The 20,589-nt window shown below is 31.8% G+C and overlaps 1 protein-coding gene across 5 annotated transcripts in view; it reads left to right on the plus strand.

Moving 5' to 3' along the window:
- LOC124360330 (Golgi integral membrane protein 4-like) overlaps nucleotides 1-20,589 on the plus strand; it is a 45,342-nt gene that overhangs the window by 17,634 nt on the left and 7,119 nt on the right. Inside the window, exons 6-11 of one of the 5 annotated variants that reach the window (XM_046813864.1) lie at nucleotides 2,244-2,348; nucleotides 3,567-3,614; nucleotides 8,872-9,111; nucleotides 9,853-9,983; nucleotides 14,657-14,748; nucleotides 19,598-19,668. In XM_046813864.1, the coding sequence (XP_046669820.1) occupies nucleotides 2,244-2,348; nucleotides 3,567-3,614; nucleotides 8,872-9,111; nucleotides 9,853-9,983; nucleotides 14,657-14,748; nucleotides 19,598-19,653 (672 nt within the window). In that variant the 3' untranslated portion in view covers nucleotides 19,654-19,668. Of the gene's footprint in view, nucleotides 1-2,243; nucleotides 2,349-3,566; nucleotides 3,615-8,871; nucleotides 9,112-9,852; nucleotides 9,984-14,656; nucleotides 14,749-18,236; nucleotides 18,320-19,597; nucleotides 19,672-20,589 lie in introns of all 5 variants that reach the window. The other 4 variants (XM_046813862.1, XM_046813863.1, XM_046813865.1 and 1 more) reach the window with 4 other exon arrangements.

Below are 20,589 nucleotides of genomic sequence, written 5' to 3' on the forward strand. Positions count from 1 at the left end.
GCTGTAAGACATTGTGAGCCGTCCTGCCGCGCAAAGTAGTTGGATCGTCTGCAGTCATTTGATACCAAACGTGGTTTGTAATATTGAACTTATTTGTGGCCAAGCTATTCAACACAATGTCTGTGTTTTTAAAGTCCTCAGTGTTCATAAGACAAACAGTAAAAGGGTGATTTGAATTTGCATGAGCTATTATTTCAACCCATTGGAAGGGAACATAAACGTGCTTGCCTTTTTTTGCCTTTTCTATCAAAGCGAAATCTCGATCGCATGGGAGGAAGCTATGACCTGTAGTCATGAATTTTTGTTCAACGGTAGTAAAGAAATGATTGGTCACCAGGTGCTGCATTACACCGATCAATCTCCAGTTATTGTTTTGGCCGATGCAGCGGTCTGACCAAAGCTTCAGTGTACGGGTTTGGCCTGGTTTGAGCTTTTGAAAGTTGAGTTCAATATACTTTAAAATACATGATGCTATTTCCGCTGATCCCCGTTTGCCTACAGTTTCATTCCATAAAAACATACAAGCTTCATTCTTGCCCATGTCGTGTACTGCTAAATTGTAGCATGAGAGCTGTCGTTGATAAAATACATTGTTGTGTGTGAGATTAGGGCAAAACAAAACCTGCTGAAGGTCTACACACAAAACTACATCGGTAGGATTTTGTTGAGCATCTACCTTGTCTTTATCCAGAGCCTTGTAAGCAGCATCTGCCCTAAAATGATGTATTTTACTTTCAGCCTCTATTTTCTTTCTTTCGTTTTCATTTTTACACTCTGCAAGTTGAATGTATAGGCGATCACAATAGGCACATGTATCGGACCTTGGCAGACCAAATCGTAATTTAAAATTACTGTTAAAAATGTCACGGTATAAGTGAAGTTTTACATTGTTCTCTGGATGCTGAATGCGAAAAAGTTCCCACATTTTTTTAACATTCAATGACGGATCCAAACATTTTGATTGGCTGTCTCTCCGTGAATAGTGATTTTCCATATATGGATGGGAATGAGAGAATATGCTGTTTTATAAGCTCTTTGGTCTCTTCAGAAACATGTCCATGTTTACCATGGGACCCACGGCTATCAGATAAGGGCTTATTAAATTTGATTTTGTCTACAAGCATCTGGATACGACGAGGAGTGATTTTAAAAATGTGGCACATTGCTTTTTGACAAATGCGAATGTTACTATCAGTTCTGGGGAGATAATACTCAACAGTACAATGCCTCTTGGAAATATCTTCACTCACCGTATGGCGATTGATATCAACTACCTTGATACACGAGTTGGCGAGGAATGCAGTCTGGCTGTTGTAACTCAATCCATGAAAGTTCTTGAAGTGTTGTAGGATTTCCTCATGATTAAGTTGACCACATTGGAACTTGCAGCTGCATTGTCTACCCTGTAAGCAAACAAAGTGTATTAATATAGGTGCCTTTTCAATTTATTATTTTTGTTATAATTAAATTTTTGTTACATTATTGAGCAAATCAGAAGAGTAGTTTGGAGATATATGTGATGTATGGTGTTGAACAGAGCAATAGATTCAGATTTTTAATCGGCTTCAATCAAACACAAAAGGTTAATTTAAATTTCAATTAATTAAAAAATGCATTGGAATCTTAGTTTAGTTATTATTATTAGTTTTAAAAAAACATAGTGTTTGTGAAGACGTGTTTATACCAGGTTGTTTTACTATAAAGTGTAGATACAACGTTGTTCTGCTTACCATTTCAGGTGGCAATTTTCCAGGAACGGGCTTCTTCCTCTAGGAAATGTAGGGGTTCCCAGCATCCCTGGCTCTTTTGCGGTTGGTGTCTTTCCATTGATTAATCTTCATTTTGCGTTTTCTTCCCTTATTCAAACGATTTTGAACGCCGGGTGAAATGACAACGCCAGGTTCGGACGACATCATGCTAGATACAACGTTGTTCTGAGCGTGGATGGCAGTTTCCCGCCAATTCGATCAGCCGTTCAGGGCTGCCAGGGCGGTTTTATTCAAAACAAAATTTACCACACGATGCAGAATGATAGTTACAACGTTGTTCTGCGAAAAAGTAATTTTCATAAAAGTTGTCAGTTACAACGTTGTTCGAGGGACCCATTCAATTGAAGAAAGTTAATTATTGACAGTAAGATGTTTTTTGGAAGTAGTTTTTGTTATTTGTCTGATTGTTTTTAGGATGAGTATTCAACTTTATTCTTCCTCTAGTTCATAGTTTGAATTTATTTTTTGTTATAGTTTGTTTATGTAAACAAAGCGGGCGTCAATGCAACAACACCTGTCATCAATCCAGAGGCAGTAATTGATCATGATGTCTCTTCTCCTAAACCCTCGTTGACTAAGGTTAGAACAACTTCTAGACCAGAACATCCTTCATATAAGATGAAAACTGTTACAAACTGTACATTTAACCCCTTTAATGACTGTGACAAAACAATTGTTTTAAAAATTGTCATTGACATTATTTTTTGTATCTTGACAAACTGCATCAGTAGAGGGAGATGATTGACTACATGTGGCACCTATGTTTAAGATGTAAATACCTTCTACATGTCTATTAATTTTTTATTCATGACTTTAACAGCTTCATATAACAGATAAGAGATCAATGTCTATTAAATATTTTACTGAATTTTCTTACTGCATAACAGTAAAATGAACGAAACAAATAATAGGAATTATTGTCATTAAATTAAATTACTGCAAAACAGTTTCCTGTTTAATTTCACAGTACAAAAACACACTTCTGAATGGGGACATGGTAATATGATTGGCTTCAGGCTAATTAATTAAAATTAATGAGCACATGCGCTTATATATTTCTGTGATAGCATGCCCCGCTGCAATTTGCTCGCATTTTATTGGATTGTCTCTCACCCTCATAAAATAAACCATTTAATATAATAATATTTTTAAGTATTGTTTGGTATGTTACTTTAGTAAATGTGTCAATATTCTTCAGTAATATTTATTAAATATTTTCATCCCAACATCATAAAAATTCGTAGCTACTCAGCTAATTTCTTTTAGCTACTCAGGAGCTGTTAGCAAATTGCTGCATCTCTGTGAATTTTTGCTATTGATATGAGAATATTTGACTTTCTTGAAACAAACTAAACACGTTGACAATAAGATGTGCATTAAAACAGAAATCTGAACCACACAATGTGGAAAAGAATTGAATTTAAAAAGAAATTTGCACGTACATGAAAAAATTGCTAATGGTCAAAACGCTATGATGGCACGCGCATTATCAAATTACTCACAATCAGATTATTGTTTGAGTGAAAGAAGGCACAGCATGCTCCTGCAATCGCCAGTGACTTATCCAGATCAAGGTCACGTGGAGGGATAGTTGACAAGAGGATTACTTAGCCACTTACTTAACCTTCTTTAATGAAAAACTAAACCCCTGCATATAATATTGTAAAGATGTGACAATTTTTAACTTAATTTTTAATTTTTGTATTGTAAGAGTGCTCCCATGTTAATTACTTGTTTACTGGTAGTTTGTTCATTACAGTAAGTAATATAAATAATAGTTTTTTTTTTGTGTTTTAGAGCACCAAGACAATATCTGGTGGAGAAACAAATAGTAAACCTACACAAGTAAGTTGTTACATTTTCTTAATAATACACAAATTTCATTCTTTATTCATAAAAATTTGCTATGATCGATTTTTACTAACTTATACATTAAAGTCAGTATACAGTCAGTTCCTGAGTATCTGGGATTGACCCAAAATCATTTATGCAACACCCACATTTATACACAATCATTAAAAAATTGATAAAAATATGTAATATTTACGTATGTAATTCCAACTCTGTTACAAATAATGTTACTAATCATATAAGTAGCAAATATAGGTTCAATTGTTGAGCAGCATAAGTTTTAACAAATATTTTGATTAGATTGTTTTTTCTAAAATATGTATCAGTTATGTAATTATGACTAAAGTTACTCTGTGAAATAAATAAAGAGAGTCTAAATATGACATGTGATAAGTTAAAAGTATTTTAATTATGATTTTAATATAATTCCAAGAATTTAAACCTTTGGAGACGATTAATAGTAGCAAATACGGCGAAGTACCTATATATCGGAAGTTATGGTGAGAAGGGTTGATTCAATGCGAATGTTGAGTTTAACTCCAGTTCACCTTCCTGTTACGTGCAGCATCTTAAAATCTGATGCTGTTGCAGACTTGACTCCTGAAATATGAAATCATATTTTTATAGTCTGGGTATCTCTGATGTCGAAGTGATGTGGGGAATTTCATGAGCTTCTACGTTTTTCATTGCCGACTGTTTTTGGATTCCTTCAGATGGACATGACTTCAGATTTCAGGAGTTAAGTCCGCAACAGCATCAGATTTCAGATGCTGCATGCAAGAGGAAGGTTAACTGGAGCTAAACTCAACATTCATATCCAAAGTTTCGTAATAAATGCTTTTCATTTATTCAGTGACATATTTCGATCAAATTTTTGTGGAAAATGTCTAAATAGATAACCAAAGTAACAAAATATAACAGTTTTGTAAATAGTATTTGACTTTTTGTTTATTCTATGTCTGTATACATGCAATGTCACTCGTCTTCTTCCTGTATGGTCAGATTGTAAATAGCGTTACTGTGTTTCTTTTATTTGTGTTTTGTTTGATTTACATAAAGAACAATGAGTGTTCAAACTGCCAGGAAATAAGGAACAATGTGCTATATGCAGTAAAAGTGGTGGCAATATGAAAAAATCTAGAAAATCTAGATTGCATGGAATTTGTTATCCATATAATATGTATTACATTTAACGTAAATTAATTTTTTTATTTTGCAAATACTTTGTTTTTTTGTCAGTGTACTGAACTAAAAGTAATATTATCTGAAACATGTTGTTTAGTTTACATGAGTTCAATTTTATCCATCCATTGTTGGAAAATGTAGTATTTCGGATTTTGTACAAAATGTATTTAAATATATAATATTCCTAACTGAGAATTTTCTTGACAGTCGTATTTTTGTAGTTGTGTACAGATATATTCACTGTTAGAATATTATGGTTTTATGCCTCAATATTTTTTTATCACTGGCCAGGAGTGATTTGAAACTATTTTTTCCAACATTTTCAAAGTTTAAATATTTATTATAAGTATTAAAAATTCATACTAATATGTTTTTTGCAAGTAAATTACATATTGTGGTAGACCATTTTATAATATACAATATAAAAAAAAAAAACAGATAAAGGATATTATTTGTGGTTCCTAAAATATAGCCATTCCCCCGAAATTCTGCAGGTCCTATCAAAATAGCCCGCTATTTCTGGTTTACTTCTTGTAATATAGACTGGTCTCCAAAGGGTTAAATGTTAGCTCATCGGATAATGGATAATACTATGGATTTTGACTTATTATATTCATTTTGGTATATAGAATAGATATTATAGAAAATTAACTGAATTAATAAGAATTACAAAGCTTTTAATGCACATCGGAAACACAATTATTGGGAATTCAGCCTGATCAATAGTGCTTGTGTGTGTCAGCGAGATGCTATAATCCTGGCTGTCTGGACAGAGTATAGTAATTTGAATTAATTGTCTTGAAGAGGTCACCGAGGCGACATGTTAATGGAATAGAATGTACTTTATTGTCAAATCACACAATCATGAGCTTAATCTTAGGCTACATTAAAGGCAGGTGAACTTATCTGGTAAAATAAAAATGAAACGATACAGTGAAGTGGGGTGTATTGTATGTGTGCAGTTCAGTCATTCCCCCTGTCCCCCCACCACTACGAGTGCTTCAATTGCTTCAAGAAAATTTGATGTGTAAATAATTCTTTTCTCGATGTATTAACTTAACTTCAACCAAACTTCATATGATTGTATAAGGTTTGACACACTCTGTCAAAACTTAGGAGTTACAACAGTCTATAAGTTAAAGAATGCCTAGCCTGTGTTTGAACATTGACGACACATTCTGCGCTCACTTGTGATACCTTAAAGGTCTCTAGTCGTTAAACCTCATATCACTTAAGTCTAGAGGGGGAGACCAGAATTGATTAGCACGGAACGGCAAAAAACCTAGCACCAGATGTTTTATTTTTCATTACCTTAAAAATTTTTTAAGGAGTCAATGTGTCACATTGCTCGATCACATATGACATAAATAAATAATCTCCAATTGATAAATGGCTGTTAATAACTACATTTTACTCTTTGTATCTTGTAAGATTTTCCCCTTTTAGATATAATAATATTTGTAATAAAAATGTTCTCACCTATGATACTTAAAATATACTGATCAATTCAATTAGTTACTGCAAAATAAGGAATGTAATGGAATAATAGAATATAAAAGTTTTGTTATTTTACATATGTTAAATGTTGTACTGTATATAGGAATACACACACAGTTTCGTACACATGAATTCATTTGTGTGCTCTCTTATAGTAATAATAATAATAAATTTAATCCAATTTACAATTTTACATATGTTAAATGTTGTACTGTATATAGGAATACACACACAGTTTTGTACACATGAATTCATTTGTGTGCTCTCTTATATAGTAATAATAATAATAAATTTAATCCAATTTACAATTTTACATATGTTAAATGTTGTACTGTATATAGGAATACACACACAGTTTTGTACACATGAATTCATTTGTGTGCTCTCTTATAGTAATAATAATAAATTTAATCCAATTTGCAATTTTACATATGTTAAATGTTGTACTGTATATAGGAATACACACACAGTTTCGTACACATGAATTCATTTGTGTGCTCTCTTATAGTAATAATAATAAATTTAATCCAATTTGCAATTTTACATATGTTAAATGTTGTACTGTATATAGGAATACACACACAGTTTCGTACACATGAATTCATTTGTGTGCTCTCTTATAGTAATAATAATAAATTTAATCCAATTTACAATTTTACATATGTTAAATGTTGTACTGTATATAGGAATACACACACAGTTTCGTACACATGAATTCATTTGTGTGCTCTCTTATAGTAATAATAATAAATTTAATCCAATTTGCAATTTTACATATGTTAAATGTTGTACTGTATATAGGAATACACACACAGTTTCGTACACATGAATTCATTTGTGTGCTCTCTTATAGTAATAATAATAATAAATTTAATCCAATTTACAATTTTAAATATGTTTAGTTATTAAATTTAATGTTTTTTTTAACTCTTCAATTTTATGTATTTAATTTATTGCTCTTAAATTTCAGTTTTATACAGGGAGCGGCAAAATAACCTCCCTATTTTCATTGCTTTATTGTGAGTAGAGGGAGGCATTCAGAATGGTGGGGATAGCCGCAATTGACGCAGGAGAAGGGGAAGTTTAAATGACACTCCGCCCGTAAGCACCAGTCGTCAGTCGCCATCATGGTGTGGATGAGTGCACAGAGAGCTTTTGCGGTCGAAGCGTTCATTCGTAACAATGATTCAGTTATCATGGCTCAACAAGAATTCCGAACGCGGTTTCAAATTCCTCCTCGTGATTCAGTACCGGACTGTAAGTCTATTGTGCTGTGGGTGAAAAACTTCAGAGAAACTGGTTCTGTTGTGAAAAAACGAAGTGGAAGACCTCGTAATGCTCGTAAACCAGAAAACATTAATGTGTTTAGGCAATCAGTTTTGCAGTCTCCTCAACGATCAGCTCGCAAACATGCAGCCGCCCTTCGAATGTCCGACCGTAGTGTTCGTCAAATTCTACACATGGATCTTCATTTCCATCCTTACAAGATGGTTGTTGTCCAAGAGCTGTCTTTACGTGATTGGCAGAGTCGTATGGAAGCGTGTCAAATAATCTTGGAAAGTCTCCCACCAGACGCTGTTGTTTTTTTCAGTGACGAAGCGCATTTCCATCTGTCTGGAAGTGTGAATAAACAGAATTTTCGCTATTGGAGTGAAAACAACCCAAAGGAAATCCATGAGAGGCCTCTTCATAGTGAACGTGTGACTGTTTGGTGCGCATTATCACGATGTGGAATCATTGGCCCTCATTTTTTTGAAGAAGATGGCAATGTTGTTACTGTGAACTCAAACAGGTATGCCAACATGCTAGCAGAATTTTTTGAACCTGCCCTACAACAGAGGGCTTTTGAGAATGTGTGGTTCCAGCAGGACGGTGCCACAGCACATACTGGCCGAATAGCAATGAACATTTTGAGGCAAATGTTTCCTGGCCAGTTGATTTCTCGGAGAGGGGACATTGTGTGGCCAGCGCGATCACCCGATTTAACCCCATGTGACTTTTTTCTGTGGGGTTACTTAAAGGCCGAGGTGTTCAAACATCGCCCCAGAAACCTGCAAGATCTGAAGCAAGCTATACGGGAGGAAGTTCTGCGCATACCTCAAGCCATGCTCGAGAGAGTCCACGACAGTTTCAGAATTCGCTTGCAACAATGTATTGATAACCACGGCCACCACTTATCTGATATTCTTTTTAAAAGAAAGTAGAAAAAACTTCCCATGTCATAGAATTAGTTAAAATGAATAAATTTGTTTTTTGGAAAATACTGTGGTTTTTATTACCATTTAAAAAATAGGGAGGTTATTTTGCCGCACCCTGTATATATACACACACACACACACAAATAATATATTTATCACTGTAAAACGCATATTATAAATATTAATGTTAATATTTTGTATATAATTTTCAGGAATTTTATTACTTTCTTAATGCATAACAGTTTTTAGCATAGCTTTGTTGGTCCGGCCCTAACAGTTGACTGTATTTTATGATTATTGATTTCATTAGATTCCTCTAGTCAGTTAGCTGCCGAGTATGAGGATTGACAGGTAACAAATGTGATGTGCAGGCTGCTGCCGCCCCTCTACAGATGCCTCTGAAACAGCCTGAGGAGCCAGAGGTGAACCGACAGATCCCGATGCCACACAACCTGGAACATCAGTCTCCTGAGAATACGGTAATCAAGAAGCCAGAGTACTCGGACAGTGGCAAGCGACATGACGCTCTAGCCGACGAAAATCAGGGTGGGGAAGTGGCAGGACCTATGAACCCCATACAGGAACCTGCAGCTCCTGCTCCTGCCTATCAGGTATAGCTCCACACATAATGTTACCGTTTTAATTAAGTGATATATCTTAATTAAATGATAACTTTTAATTAATGTTTTAATTAACACTTTTAAAATAATGTTATAACACTGTTCTTGATTTGAGCAGAACTTCTCATTCATTGATTTGGTACTTATTTTATTAGATTATATATCTTCAACTCATTTAGGTAGTTCAAAAACTCATTTCTAGTTTTAAATTTGTAAACAGTCAAGCTCCCTTTTGCTAAAAGTATCTTGGTTCCAAATACAAACTTTTTAACTGTCATCATTTTATTAGATGTGTTTCATATACTTTTACTTACTTGTTTATCCCACTTAATAAATAACAGTTCTATTATTTTTCAACAAATTAAGATATATTGTAAAAAAGTAGTATAAGAATTTATTGTAGCGTTTAATGGCATTGCTTCATAATATTTGGGATTTTTTTTGTACTATGTATTGAAAACTATAATAAGTACTAGTAGATGTCATTGATTTATATTAACTCCAGTCTCAACCTATTATCTAAATACTGTAGTAATAGTTCCATATAAAATAATAATTTTGAGTGTGGACATAAATATTAGAATTAAGTATTTTTCAATAATATTCCAAAATGTATAAGAATTTCCCATGAGAGATCACTTACATTATTTTACTCACAGGCTAATCAACTTAAGAGTGTAATGTATGTTTAAAACATACTTTTATTTCAGCTAATTTATTAATTATGCTTAGGGCCATGCCCATCTGGAAGAGAACAAGAATAAGGTTATGAATGCTATCCAGTGGGATGAGGAAGGCCCCCAGAACGGAGCTCACGAGGAAGGTGAGGAGGAGGCAGCCCCTCTTCATAACGGTTGGCGATTGTGAGTCCCTTTCTGTGTATAGACTTTACTGTAGTAACTGTAGACCTCTGACAGTACAAAAAACATTTTTAATAACAAATTTTGTAGATTTTTTAAATGAATTAATACTGCGACAGCTGTTAATCCTGTCCGGAAGATTATTAAAATATTTTGGACTGAGGAAAGCAATGGATTTTCTAAACATGTTGGTGTTGGTATGATGTGAAGATCCTTATGTCTGGTTGGATACTGATGTTGATGAAATGGAAAATTATGCAAGATTTTGAAGGTATATACACATAGAAAGTAGATAATCAGTGGTGGTAAAGTTAAAAGGCATTGTCTGTGAAACACCACCCGATAACTGTCTCTGTGTCTTAATCCACATATAAAACCTTTAACTGATCAACAAAAAAATGTTAATCTCCAAAATAGATGTGACATTTTACATGTATGATCCCTAAATTGATGGCTTAAATAAGCGTTTTTGTAGAATTTTACTAAAAAATCATAGTTTTATTAAATAATAATACACTTGAATTATTCTTGTTCTTTAGATCTTTACATGTCCTATTATGGAAAAATATAAAATAGCCTAAAAAATTATTCGTAGAAAATTTCTTTTTTTACTATTTTTTTTAAATAAAAATTTACTACTTTGTCGCTAATAGACTAAAAGTATTGATGGAAACTTTGTATTGGCAGTGATTTATCCTAAAAGTACATATTATTTTCAATAAATCCAGAAAATTTGAAGCATATATAATAAAAAATTCTCTCGTTATTGGAAAAAATAATATAAAATTACTTTTATGATGGGCAGTTTTTTGGAAATCCGGGGAATTCACACACATTAAATATTTTGTTTGTATAAAATTTTTGTGTGACTTCTTAAAAAACTGACTACTATTAAAACACAATAATGATAAAAAAGTTAAAATTTACACTATTTACACACTTTTTCTATTTTTGAAACTTCAGTGGCAAACATGTTTGACAAGGCATTCAGCATGTACACTAAGACCGCACCATACACACGTTATGCGAGACCTCCGCTTCTTTCCTTCAGGACGATTATCTCCTGAACAGGTTCAGCACAGTTGTTCCTTTTTCTCAGGTAATTTCCTGAGTCCGAAACCAACTGATGGACCATTACCACCACCCTTAAGATTTTGTGGAATTAGCTTACTAACTAACAATTCTGAAGAAAGATCTGATATGACTTCTTTCATGAAATCAGCCCTTATCAGCTGCCTTTGTGTTGTATTTAACTTATAAAAGACATAAGCATTTAGCACCATGCATCCAAAAACATTAAAAACTACTTTTTTGGCATGCTTTATAGTCCTGCGCCCGTCCATGTTCACATACAACATCTGGTCGGTTGAGTCAATATATCAACCTTTTTACTAAACAACTAGGATTTGATTTCTCAAAATAGGAATTTTGTTAGCAATTGACCAAATATTTTGGTGAACAAATGCTTATACTAGGTGAGTTTTTGACCGTGCCAGGTTTTTTGAGTCATTAAAGCTACACTCCTTATGATGGTTTAGAACAAGATGAATAAAGCCAGTCAGGAAGCTTAGAACAAACCAACATCTTGCCGGCTTTATGTTGGCCACTCCTCGCAAAGTGATCACTCATCCCAACCAGCCTAGGTATTTCAGTTAAAATTGTTTTACAGCTAAACAAATTTACAATAGAGTGAGCTTATCTCTAACTAGAGAACTGTGGCCAACATCTGAATATCAAAGGAAAGGGAAAATATAACAAAAGATGAATTACATATTTAGCTAAATTAAAGTAAAGATCCTCAAAATGTTCTAAATAGAAATCTTAAAAAAAGACAACCCTAATATTTGAAAAAATTAAAATATTGAATCAAGAACACTAATCAAAATTACAACTGTTTTATTATAAATTTAATATCTGTAATATAATTTATTAGGTTAATGTAAACTGAAGATGGCCTAGTGCCGAAACGCATGTATGTCAAATAGTGTTTTAAAAATTATACTATCTTAAGACAATATCATTAATAAATTATGTATTTTTGTGATATAATAACACAATTAAATACTTAATGTTGGTATCAACATTTTGGATTATCCAATAACATAAAAATTTGGAATTGTAGTTTAAAAACACAAGCTCTCTAACCTTGGTTGGTTGCCTTTAGTCTGGTCCTCTGATCATTAATGATAAGACCAGTATTTGAGAAGATCCTTTTGCAAGGAACCGACGTCGCCATTCTTGGGAAGCAATTATTAACCAGAAATTTCAAAAGTATCTATAATTTCCTTTTATTTTGTTTGCTAAATGGACGCTAGTATAGGAGCCTTCAAATAAAACACAATCTAGCAAAACAGATTCCATCTGGAAATAACGTAGTGAGCTGTTAGGGCCAAATAACTTTCATTAGTTACTGATGACCAACAATCAGTAGTAAGGCAGACTCTAACGACATTTTTTAATCCCAGCGTTACTTCTGTTCTACATTCTTTTGTAGGCTGCTGGTATAAAGTTATTAGAAATAAATGTTCTACTAGGAATTTCGTAGGAAGGATTCAATTCCTCAACAAACTGTCTGAACCCCTTATTTTCTACAACAGGAAACGGTTGGAAGTCAGTGGTAAATAGTTTCAAAATAAGTTTGTCCAGTTTCTTTTTTTGCTTTACATTAACCTTTTTAGGTAGGTAGGATGCAATACTAATTTGTGAATTTTTAATTTGGATATTTGAACTATGACGTTTAATTTGACTTTCTCTTAAATCAGAACCATTTTCATTTTCTTGAATTTCTGGCATATCCATTCTGGATGATGGTTTTGTCAGCAAAAGTTCTTTTTCCATATTGGAATTTTTATTACTAACCTCAGGCTGAGTATCCAATTTCAGGTCAATCGTAGAGTGCTTACATCCTAGATGGGTCTTCATGTTTGTTATTGTGGCACGATGACATAGTTAACCCGCACAGATCGCATCTAGACTTTTTGTTATTTTCATCTGTTACAAAAAATACGACCAAATGGGACTATGTTTGCAACGCACAAAAGACATTGCAGTTAACTAAGTAAACACTTATAATAAACAAAAGTGTTTAAAAAACATAAGAACTGTAATCGACACTGGAACTACAATAGATCACTTTGTGAGACAAACATTGACTGATCCTGATGAAGTAGTAACTGAACATTGAACTAAACTGATCGATTGGCAAGTGGCGACTGTGTAATGTGTTGGGATCTCACATGTGGTGTGGACAGGGTCGAACTGGCAATTCCAAAACCCCAGTGTCACCACCTCCTTGTCCCTGATATTTTTATGACAGGGTAGCCTATTAAGAAGTGTTTGTTCTCAGAGTGTGTTCACCCCCAGACGAGAATAGAAAGTAGGTCTACAATAAACTAAGGGATCACCCCCATGTTTATGGTAGTGTAATCGTAACTGGATCTCACATTAAGAAGAACATTAATTTTACCTCAGGACAAGGGCCCACTGCCCATATAGAGCAAGAGCCACTCTCCTCTCTTCTGGCAATCTCTAGTTTTGGAATTCACTAGGGTAGAGAGCATCAGCTCTCTACATTACAAATAGAGTTAGGACAGATATAACAGCTATCTGTATTAGATTAGTACTCAATTAATATTATATAGAGGGACTCAACATTAGTCTAGTATTTGTGCAGTAGTATAGTGCAAGCAAACTAAAATACTTAATACATTTTTACTTTTAAGTTACTAAAGTGTTTCATCTAAAGAATAATCATAATTCCAATATTGAAGGAGTACTGCGTACTGCTACAATTACAATCGTAATTAAAAAATTACAAACATTACAATTATTAACCAATGAAAATAGTATAATAGATAAAAATAAAACAAGAACAATGACAGAAACAATATGATTAATGATGGATAATAGGGAAATACATATTTATACTATGCAAATATAAAATTTTTCCAAGTAAAGAAAGGATATAGTCACATTATAACAATTTATTATAATTACAAATTAAATACATATGTTGTTTTTATTTCAGTAATGCTAACAAAAACGTGAAAAGTTAAACATGAAATATTTTGTTTTCCTTCTAAAAATGTAAACATCATCTTCCTGTTTCAAATTAAACTGTTGCGAACAGCTAGGACAAGGATTCAAGGAAGTTTACCTGCTGCCTTAACGTAAAATACAGAGAGGTTTTCTATCTGTTGCAACAACCATCATCACGCAACAGTTTCACTGTCAAAATTGTTACAAATAAACTGTTGCAGTTTCATCGGGCCATCACTACTTATAATCACTAATCCCAACCAGCCTAGGTATTTCAGTTAAAATTATTTTGCAGCTAAACGAATTTACAATCTGAGTCAGCTCACCCCTAACTCGAGAACTGTAGCCAACATCCGTTACATTTGTTCCGACGACTACTAACACAATATCCTGCTTACGCAATGATCATCTCAGTAATCTGAATTATTTTTATAACGAGAAATAGCAAATTTGTTTAAGGGGATACAAATTTCCTACTTTATCAATGAATTAACGGATGCTCTAGCACCATTTTTGAATTGCATTTTATGAGACAAAAATTCTTTGGTTTGGTTAGATTTTTACCTTGATCAGTTGAAAAATAATGTAATTTTAGACTTTTTATACAATGATAATAATCACTACATTTTCATACTTAGGGGAGAAGAAGGAGAGAACAAAGTATTACCTCGGCACATGAATCATGACTACCAAGGATTAGAGTATGACAAGGATAACCAGGAGGAGGAAGGTATGTGTAATGTTTATTTTGCTGACTGTACTGTGTACTTAAGTTTCTTACCACTTTTGCTCAACAGAAAACTGTAGCATCTTTGAAATGTAAATTTGAATATACAATTTATTTTTATATTGTTACCTCTGCTATTTATAATAATAGGGAAATACATATTCATACTACTAATACATGTTATTTCCATCGTTTGGGTTTTAATCATGGTTTGATTCCTAGTAAATTTTTTTTATTGTTTATGATTGTCAATGTTTAACTTTATTACTATCACAACAGGAAATATTTTGCATACGTTTGCGCCAATATCTCACACAAATCTTGTTCAAAACATTTCTACAATGCTGTCTTTATAGCAATTCAAATTAATGAATATATCTATCTACTTTATTATATTTACAACTGAAGAATGGATATAAAAATAAATAATACAAAGTATTTTTTTCATAAGACCAGTTAATTATAATTAATATATTTTATTTTGAAACATACACAAAACAAACCATTCTTACAGGGAAATCGGCTCATCTGTCACTCAAAATAATACATACTTAAGTAATTAAAAATGTTAGAACTTTTGACATTATGTGAAAAAAAATAGAGTACTATAATAAAATTATTAATATTCTTTGGAAACAGGTGATATTTACGTTAATGTATTCATTATTATGCTGTACACACATCCAGTAGTGTGTAAATAGACTATATAACTTCTTCTATGTATTTCTTAATGAATACATGATGCATATATATATATATATATATATATATATATATATATATATATATATATATGTAGTGTTGACATATATATTGTAAAGTTTGATTCATAATTAAAACTTAGCTTCTAATGTGTATATAGCCAAGAGTTTATTTTTTAAATATTATATGCAATAAAAAGAATTTATATGTTATTTGAAATGTATTAAAAAATCTTTCTTTAACTTAATAACTTATTAAGCTAATTAATAGCATTTGCTTAAACCACAGAAAATTGTCCATTACAATAAGTATTCAGCTTACAGTATTTGCTGAAAGGTGCTTGATTTCAAAATATATTTCCTAAATCATTGATTTTAATACTAAATATTAAAAAGAACATGTTGTATACCACTTATTTATTTATTGATGTTATAAATAACACAAATCAAAGGAGTGCTGAAAATAATAAATTACAGGAAAAGTTATGCAAGGACAGTTTTACCTCCTGAGTAGTCTATACAAAATTTTAAATTAAAGCTAATGTAAAATAGTACTTTATTTTTAAATAAAAAAATTTAACAACCTGTTTATTACTACTCTGGAAAACATTATGGATATTTTAGTAGGTAGAAATGAATTTAAGAAAAGACGAGCTGAAAATATATATCAAGTGGAGTTTCATATAATAATATAAATGTATATGTGTAGAATTGGTTGTCTAAATGTGTTTAATTAGTTTTACTTATCGTTTTCATTGCAGAAAATTTAGATTGGTTTATTAAAGTTATGGAGACAGTCATGGATAGTATAAGCATTATTAATATAGATTCAAATTTTTTCATGGCACTATAATCAAATAATATAAACATAACATGGTTATATTTCTTAACTAATTAGAAATTAACCTTTTAAAAATTGATAGCAGTTTAAGATTGTTATGGCTTAACTTTTCCTAAACAAGTTTAAATGTTTTCAAAAAGTAAAATTATTTTTAATACTAATTAAGGATGATATTGTAAAATAATACATACCTAAAATCTTATTAAAATGAAATAGCCTTTATCAATATTTAACTTACAATAGAGTATCACTACAACTATCACTCTACTTTACAATAGAGCTTTACTGAAGCAACACAATTTTTACACATGACACTTGGAACTCAAATTAATGTGTATCAAGTAAATCTCTTTACATATAATTTGTCATCATACACCATTGCTGCAAAACTGAGCCAATGAAAACAACAGTTCAGTTTGATAAAAATCCACTTCCTGACAAATGGCTAACATTATTAAAACGTAGCAGGAACATCGATAAAGAATGCATGTAACTGATATCTCTTGTATCAAAGGATTTAACCTTGTAGAGCAGATATCAGATATCTGCTAACCCAATCCACAGTGGACAGTTTCTGTATAATATTAATGATTCACTAGATATTCAACTTTATAATAATGGTAATAAATAATATGTGTCGTTTCTTATAAAATGGTTAGAATAAAACAAATACAAAAAAAAATGAATACAGGATTAAGAGAATTAAAAATTATATATTACATGTGGATTTTGTAAACATTTTTTACAAATATTTTACCTTCAAAGCATACTACTGTTTACACCCCAAGCAAATAAAAATATCGGTTTTAGCCAATTGCCAGTTAAATAATAGTGGCTTAACTGCATTAAAACCCAGTGGCAATTTACTCTCTTGGATTTGTATTTCTCTTTGAAATCAGCCTATTGGTATGTTCTTTAAAATAAGTAATTTGTACGTTCATGAAACAATCTTGCTAACCGAAATACTCAGGTGGTGTGATATTTGTAACACTTTTTACTTAAAATACTGCTTTAGAAAAACCGATTTTGTTGTCAGCTACATTGTTTAATCAATAATAAATTGATTATATTTTACTTGTTTGTATATTATTTGGTACGGTATCAAATTTTGCTGTATTGTAGTCATCAAAATGCAGTGTTATTAAATACCAGAGTAAATGTTTTTATGTTTTATATATTTACAGGAAAATAAAGGATGTTTTTTCCTTTTGTAAACATTTTGGTAGCATTATCAATAAAATACCACATAGAGTAATAAAAATAAGTTTTTCATGAAACTATTATCAAATGCATAATTTAGAAGTAAACAGTTTGTATATTATCATAGAAATAAGTGTAGGCCTTCTTACTTTATCCAGCCGTGAAAGGGTTAAAATTAATTAGTTCATTAATCTTATAAAGTTATAAAATTTCTTGGTTTATTTAATGTTTAATACATTGTAAATAATACTCTACATGTAAATAATTTAAAGGCAGTTTTGATAAGATAGGAAGAGCAGGCTTACCTTTAAAAATTGGAAGGTTGTTTCTCTTCATAGAATCATTTGTATCATAGAATCCTTATAAATGAACACACAAATAATAGTTTAAAATAATGTAGTTGATTTTTTAACGGGAAGCTTATGTACAGGATTCTTTGACAAATTTGTCATAGAACAAATTACATTACAAATACATTTTTTACTGCTTGTGTAGTACTTAATAAAATAAGCTTCAATTTAACATTTCTTTAAATCAAATCTAACTAATATTCTTGAAATTTATTGTTTAAATCCCCAAGTTCTATAATTTAAAACTTCACACAATTTAGTAGTAGTTCCCAAATATAATTTCTGTATTATATACTTTTTTCACTATCTGGAGCCAGCAACGTTAACTGTTAACAATAACTAAAGTAGAAGCTAAGCAGTTCTTTGATTTGTACAAGTACTTAGCCTGTTGTGTATCAGAGGACGAAGAAGGAGAGCAGATGGACTATCTAGGGGGTGACGCTGCGCTCAAACAGCCCAAACAAATGGCTAAGTTTCGCCAGGCAAGTCCCCTTCCCTTCTCCCTGGCCCTGCATGTAGCTCACTAACATGCCTCTCAGAGTGTCCGCCACACTGTAACTCGTCTCTTGTGTAAATAACAAAAATCAAATTCAAAAATGGTTTTTTACAAATAGTGGCTTTTATTTGTTTAGTAAACCATCTATCATTTCCAAGTTTTATGAATTAGTTGTTTAACATAACCTGTGTATACTTTTACAAGAAAGATTTGTGAACATAATTGAGCGATCATGAAATAGATATTGAATGCAGTTGAAAACCCGTTTTTGCTGTGATCATATTTTATGAACTCATCAAAGTCCTTTAGTTACGATTTAATACTGAGTAAACTGTCAAATTATATATTGTAATATAAAAAAATAAGAAAATTTTTAGTTTAATCTGAAAATTATAGGCAATATAGTATAATGCCTAACAGACGTAAATTCCGAGTCTATGCCAATCATAGATTATGTACCACAAGGAATCGTCCTTGGACTTCTGTTCTTGGTAATCATCTGTCCCTGCCAAGATTTTGTATTAATCTGATGATACATCAATCATTAATAACAGAGCATCTAGATTGTGAAGTTGTAAATACTATAGAGAGTCCTCCAAAATTTCTTGAAATTTAGCTTAACTCATTCGGTACTCAATTGGCAAAAATATGAATGTTTGTAGTCAGCTCTGAAAGAGTACCTTTGCTTATAAATTCATCTTTGAATCTCCTTGTAATTTTTAGGTAAGAGACTGCTTGAAAATGTATTTTATTCTAAAGAATATTTTAGTAACATTAGGAACTAGTAGCCTCTTTACAAAATCTACAAATTTAAACTTATTTTCCTAATTTATTTTACCAAATTGTATCTTATCAAAACTATCACAATTAAGCTTTGTTTAACATAAAGACAATTCTGTACTTCAGTAATGAGATCTGATCAATATGATATGCTTTATGGTCAATAAACGTGTCTTCACTGCCCTTAGTCTTATAAATTACTACATAAAATGTAGTAATTTATAAATTTGAACTATAACGGTAAAGGTTTAATAGTCGGTTAACTAAAACAAGAAAATATTTACAGGGCTGGCACTCTGCTCCTTCCTTAAGTAGAAGAATTTAACAGTGCACCACTTTTGTTGTCTTAAAATAGCTGCTGCCCTCCTTCATCCCTTCAGTTAATACGTTTTGTGGTTGTGTGTTGCTACCACTAAGTAGACTAATTTTTATTGATTTATTTTGTAGTACGTGTTCTTTAAACTAATCTTTTATTGATGTCAAGGTGTAGGGAAGCCTGTCTTGATTTCTCAAGTACCACTTAAATTAAACCCTGCTTGATCAAGAAGTAAAAAAAAGGTAATAGATGTAGTTTTTACTTTGGAATTAATTAGTACTTTTAATTCATGTATAAATATGTGTTTTTGGTTTGCATGCTATAATTAATTTGATATATTAACTGGAGATGTGTAAGCATAGGTTTTGTGGAAATAAAGTACATATTAAATTTGCAAAAATTGAAATAAAACAAAAGCAGCTTCTACATTTTGTAAGAAATTAAGTGATTGTAAAAAACAAATTATAAACTTCAACACTAGCAGTGTGTGAAGTGCATCGTTGATGCACTTACAAAAAGCAGTGTCTCATGCAAAAGCGCATCACTGATGTAGTTTAGGAATTTTTGGATAAAAGTGCTATTTATTGGCAGGATATCTGGAAGATATTTAACTCATATATATATATATATATATTTTACTTATTATTTTATTATATATTATTTGTTTACTAATCTCGTTACATTACAGATAATTATATATTATAGGTCTTTCTCTAAGGTAACGAGATTTGTAAACGCTTTTCAAAAATACAATTATGAAAGCCTTGCGCCAGCGGTCTGAAGAAACTCCCTAGTATGTCATTTCTATTCAATCACAGGACTGATATTACGTGACTGACACACCATTGCCAAATGTCACCAAATGCAGAAATTGATTAAATTTTCAGCACTGTGAGTGTCATTTTATTCTATGTCCCACTTTATTTACAATAAACGTTTTCCCAAACCCTTATCTCGGGCCCAGGAAATTGCATAAAACACATTGTCTGGGAAAACTTGATAAACTCCTTTACAATTATATGTATTTAAGTAAAAATAATATTCCTTGAAAATGAAGATCTAATGCATCGAAACAATTGTCAAGAACTTATTTTGTGCTGCGGGGTAGTGATGGAAGAATCGAATACAGGGTATTTGAATACTTTTTCTAACATACGAGG

This window comes from Homalodisca vitripennis, chromosome 4 (assembly GCF_021130785.1).
Source record: "Homalodisca vitripennis isolate AUS2020 chromosome 4, UT_GWSS_2.1, whole genome shotgun sequence".
Taxonomy (NCBI): domain Eukaryota; kingdom Metazoa; phylum Arthropoda; class Insecta; order Hemiptera; family Cicadellidae; genus Homalodisca; species Homalodisca vitripennis.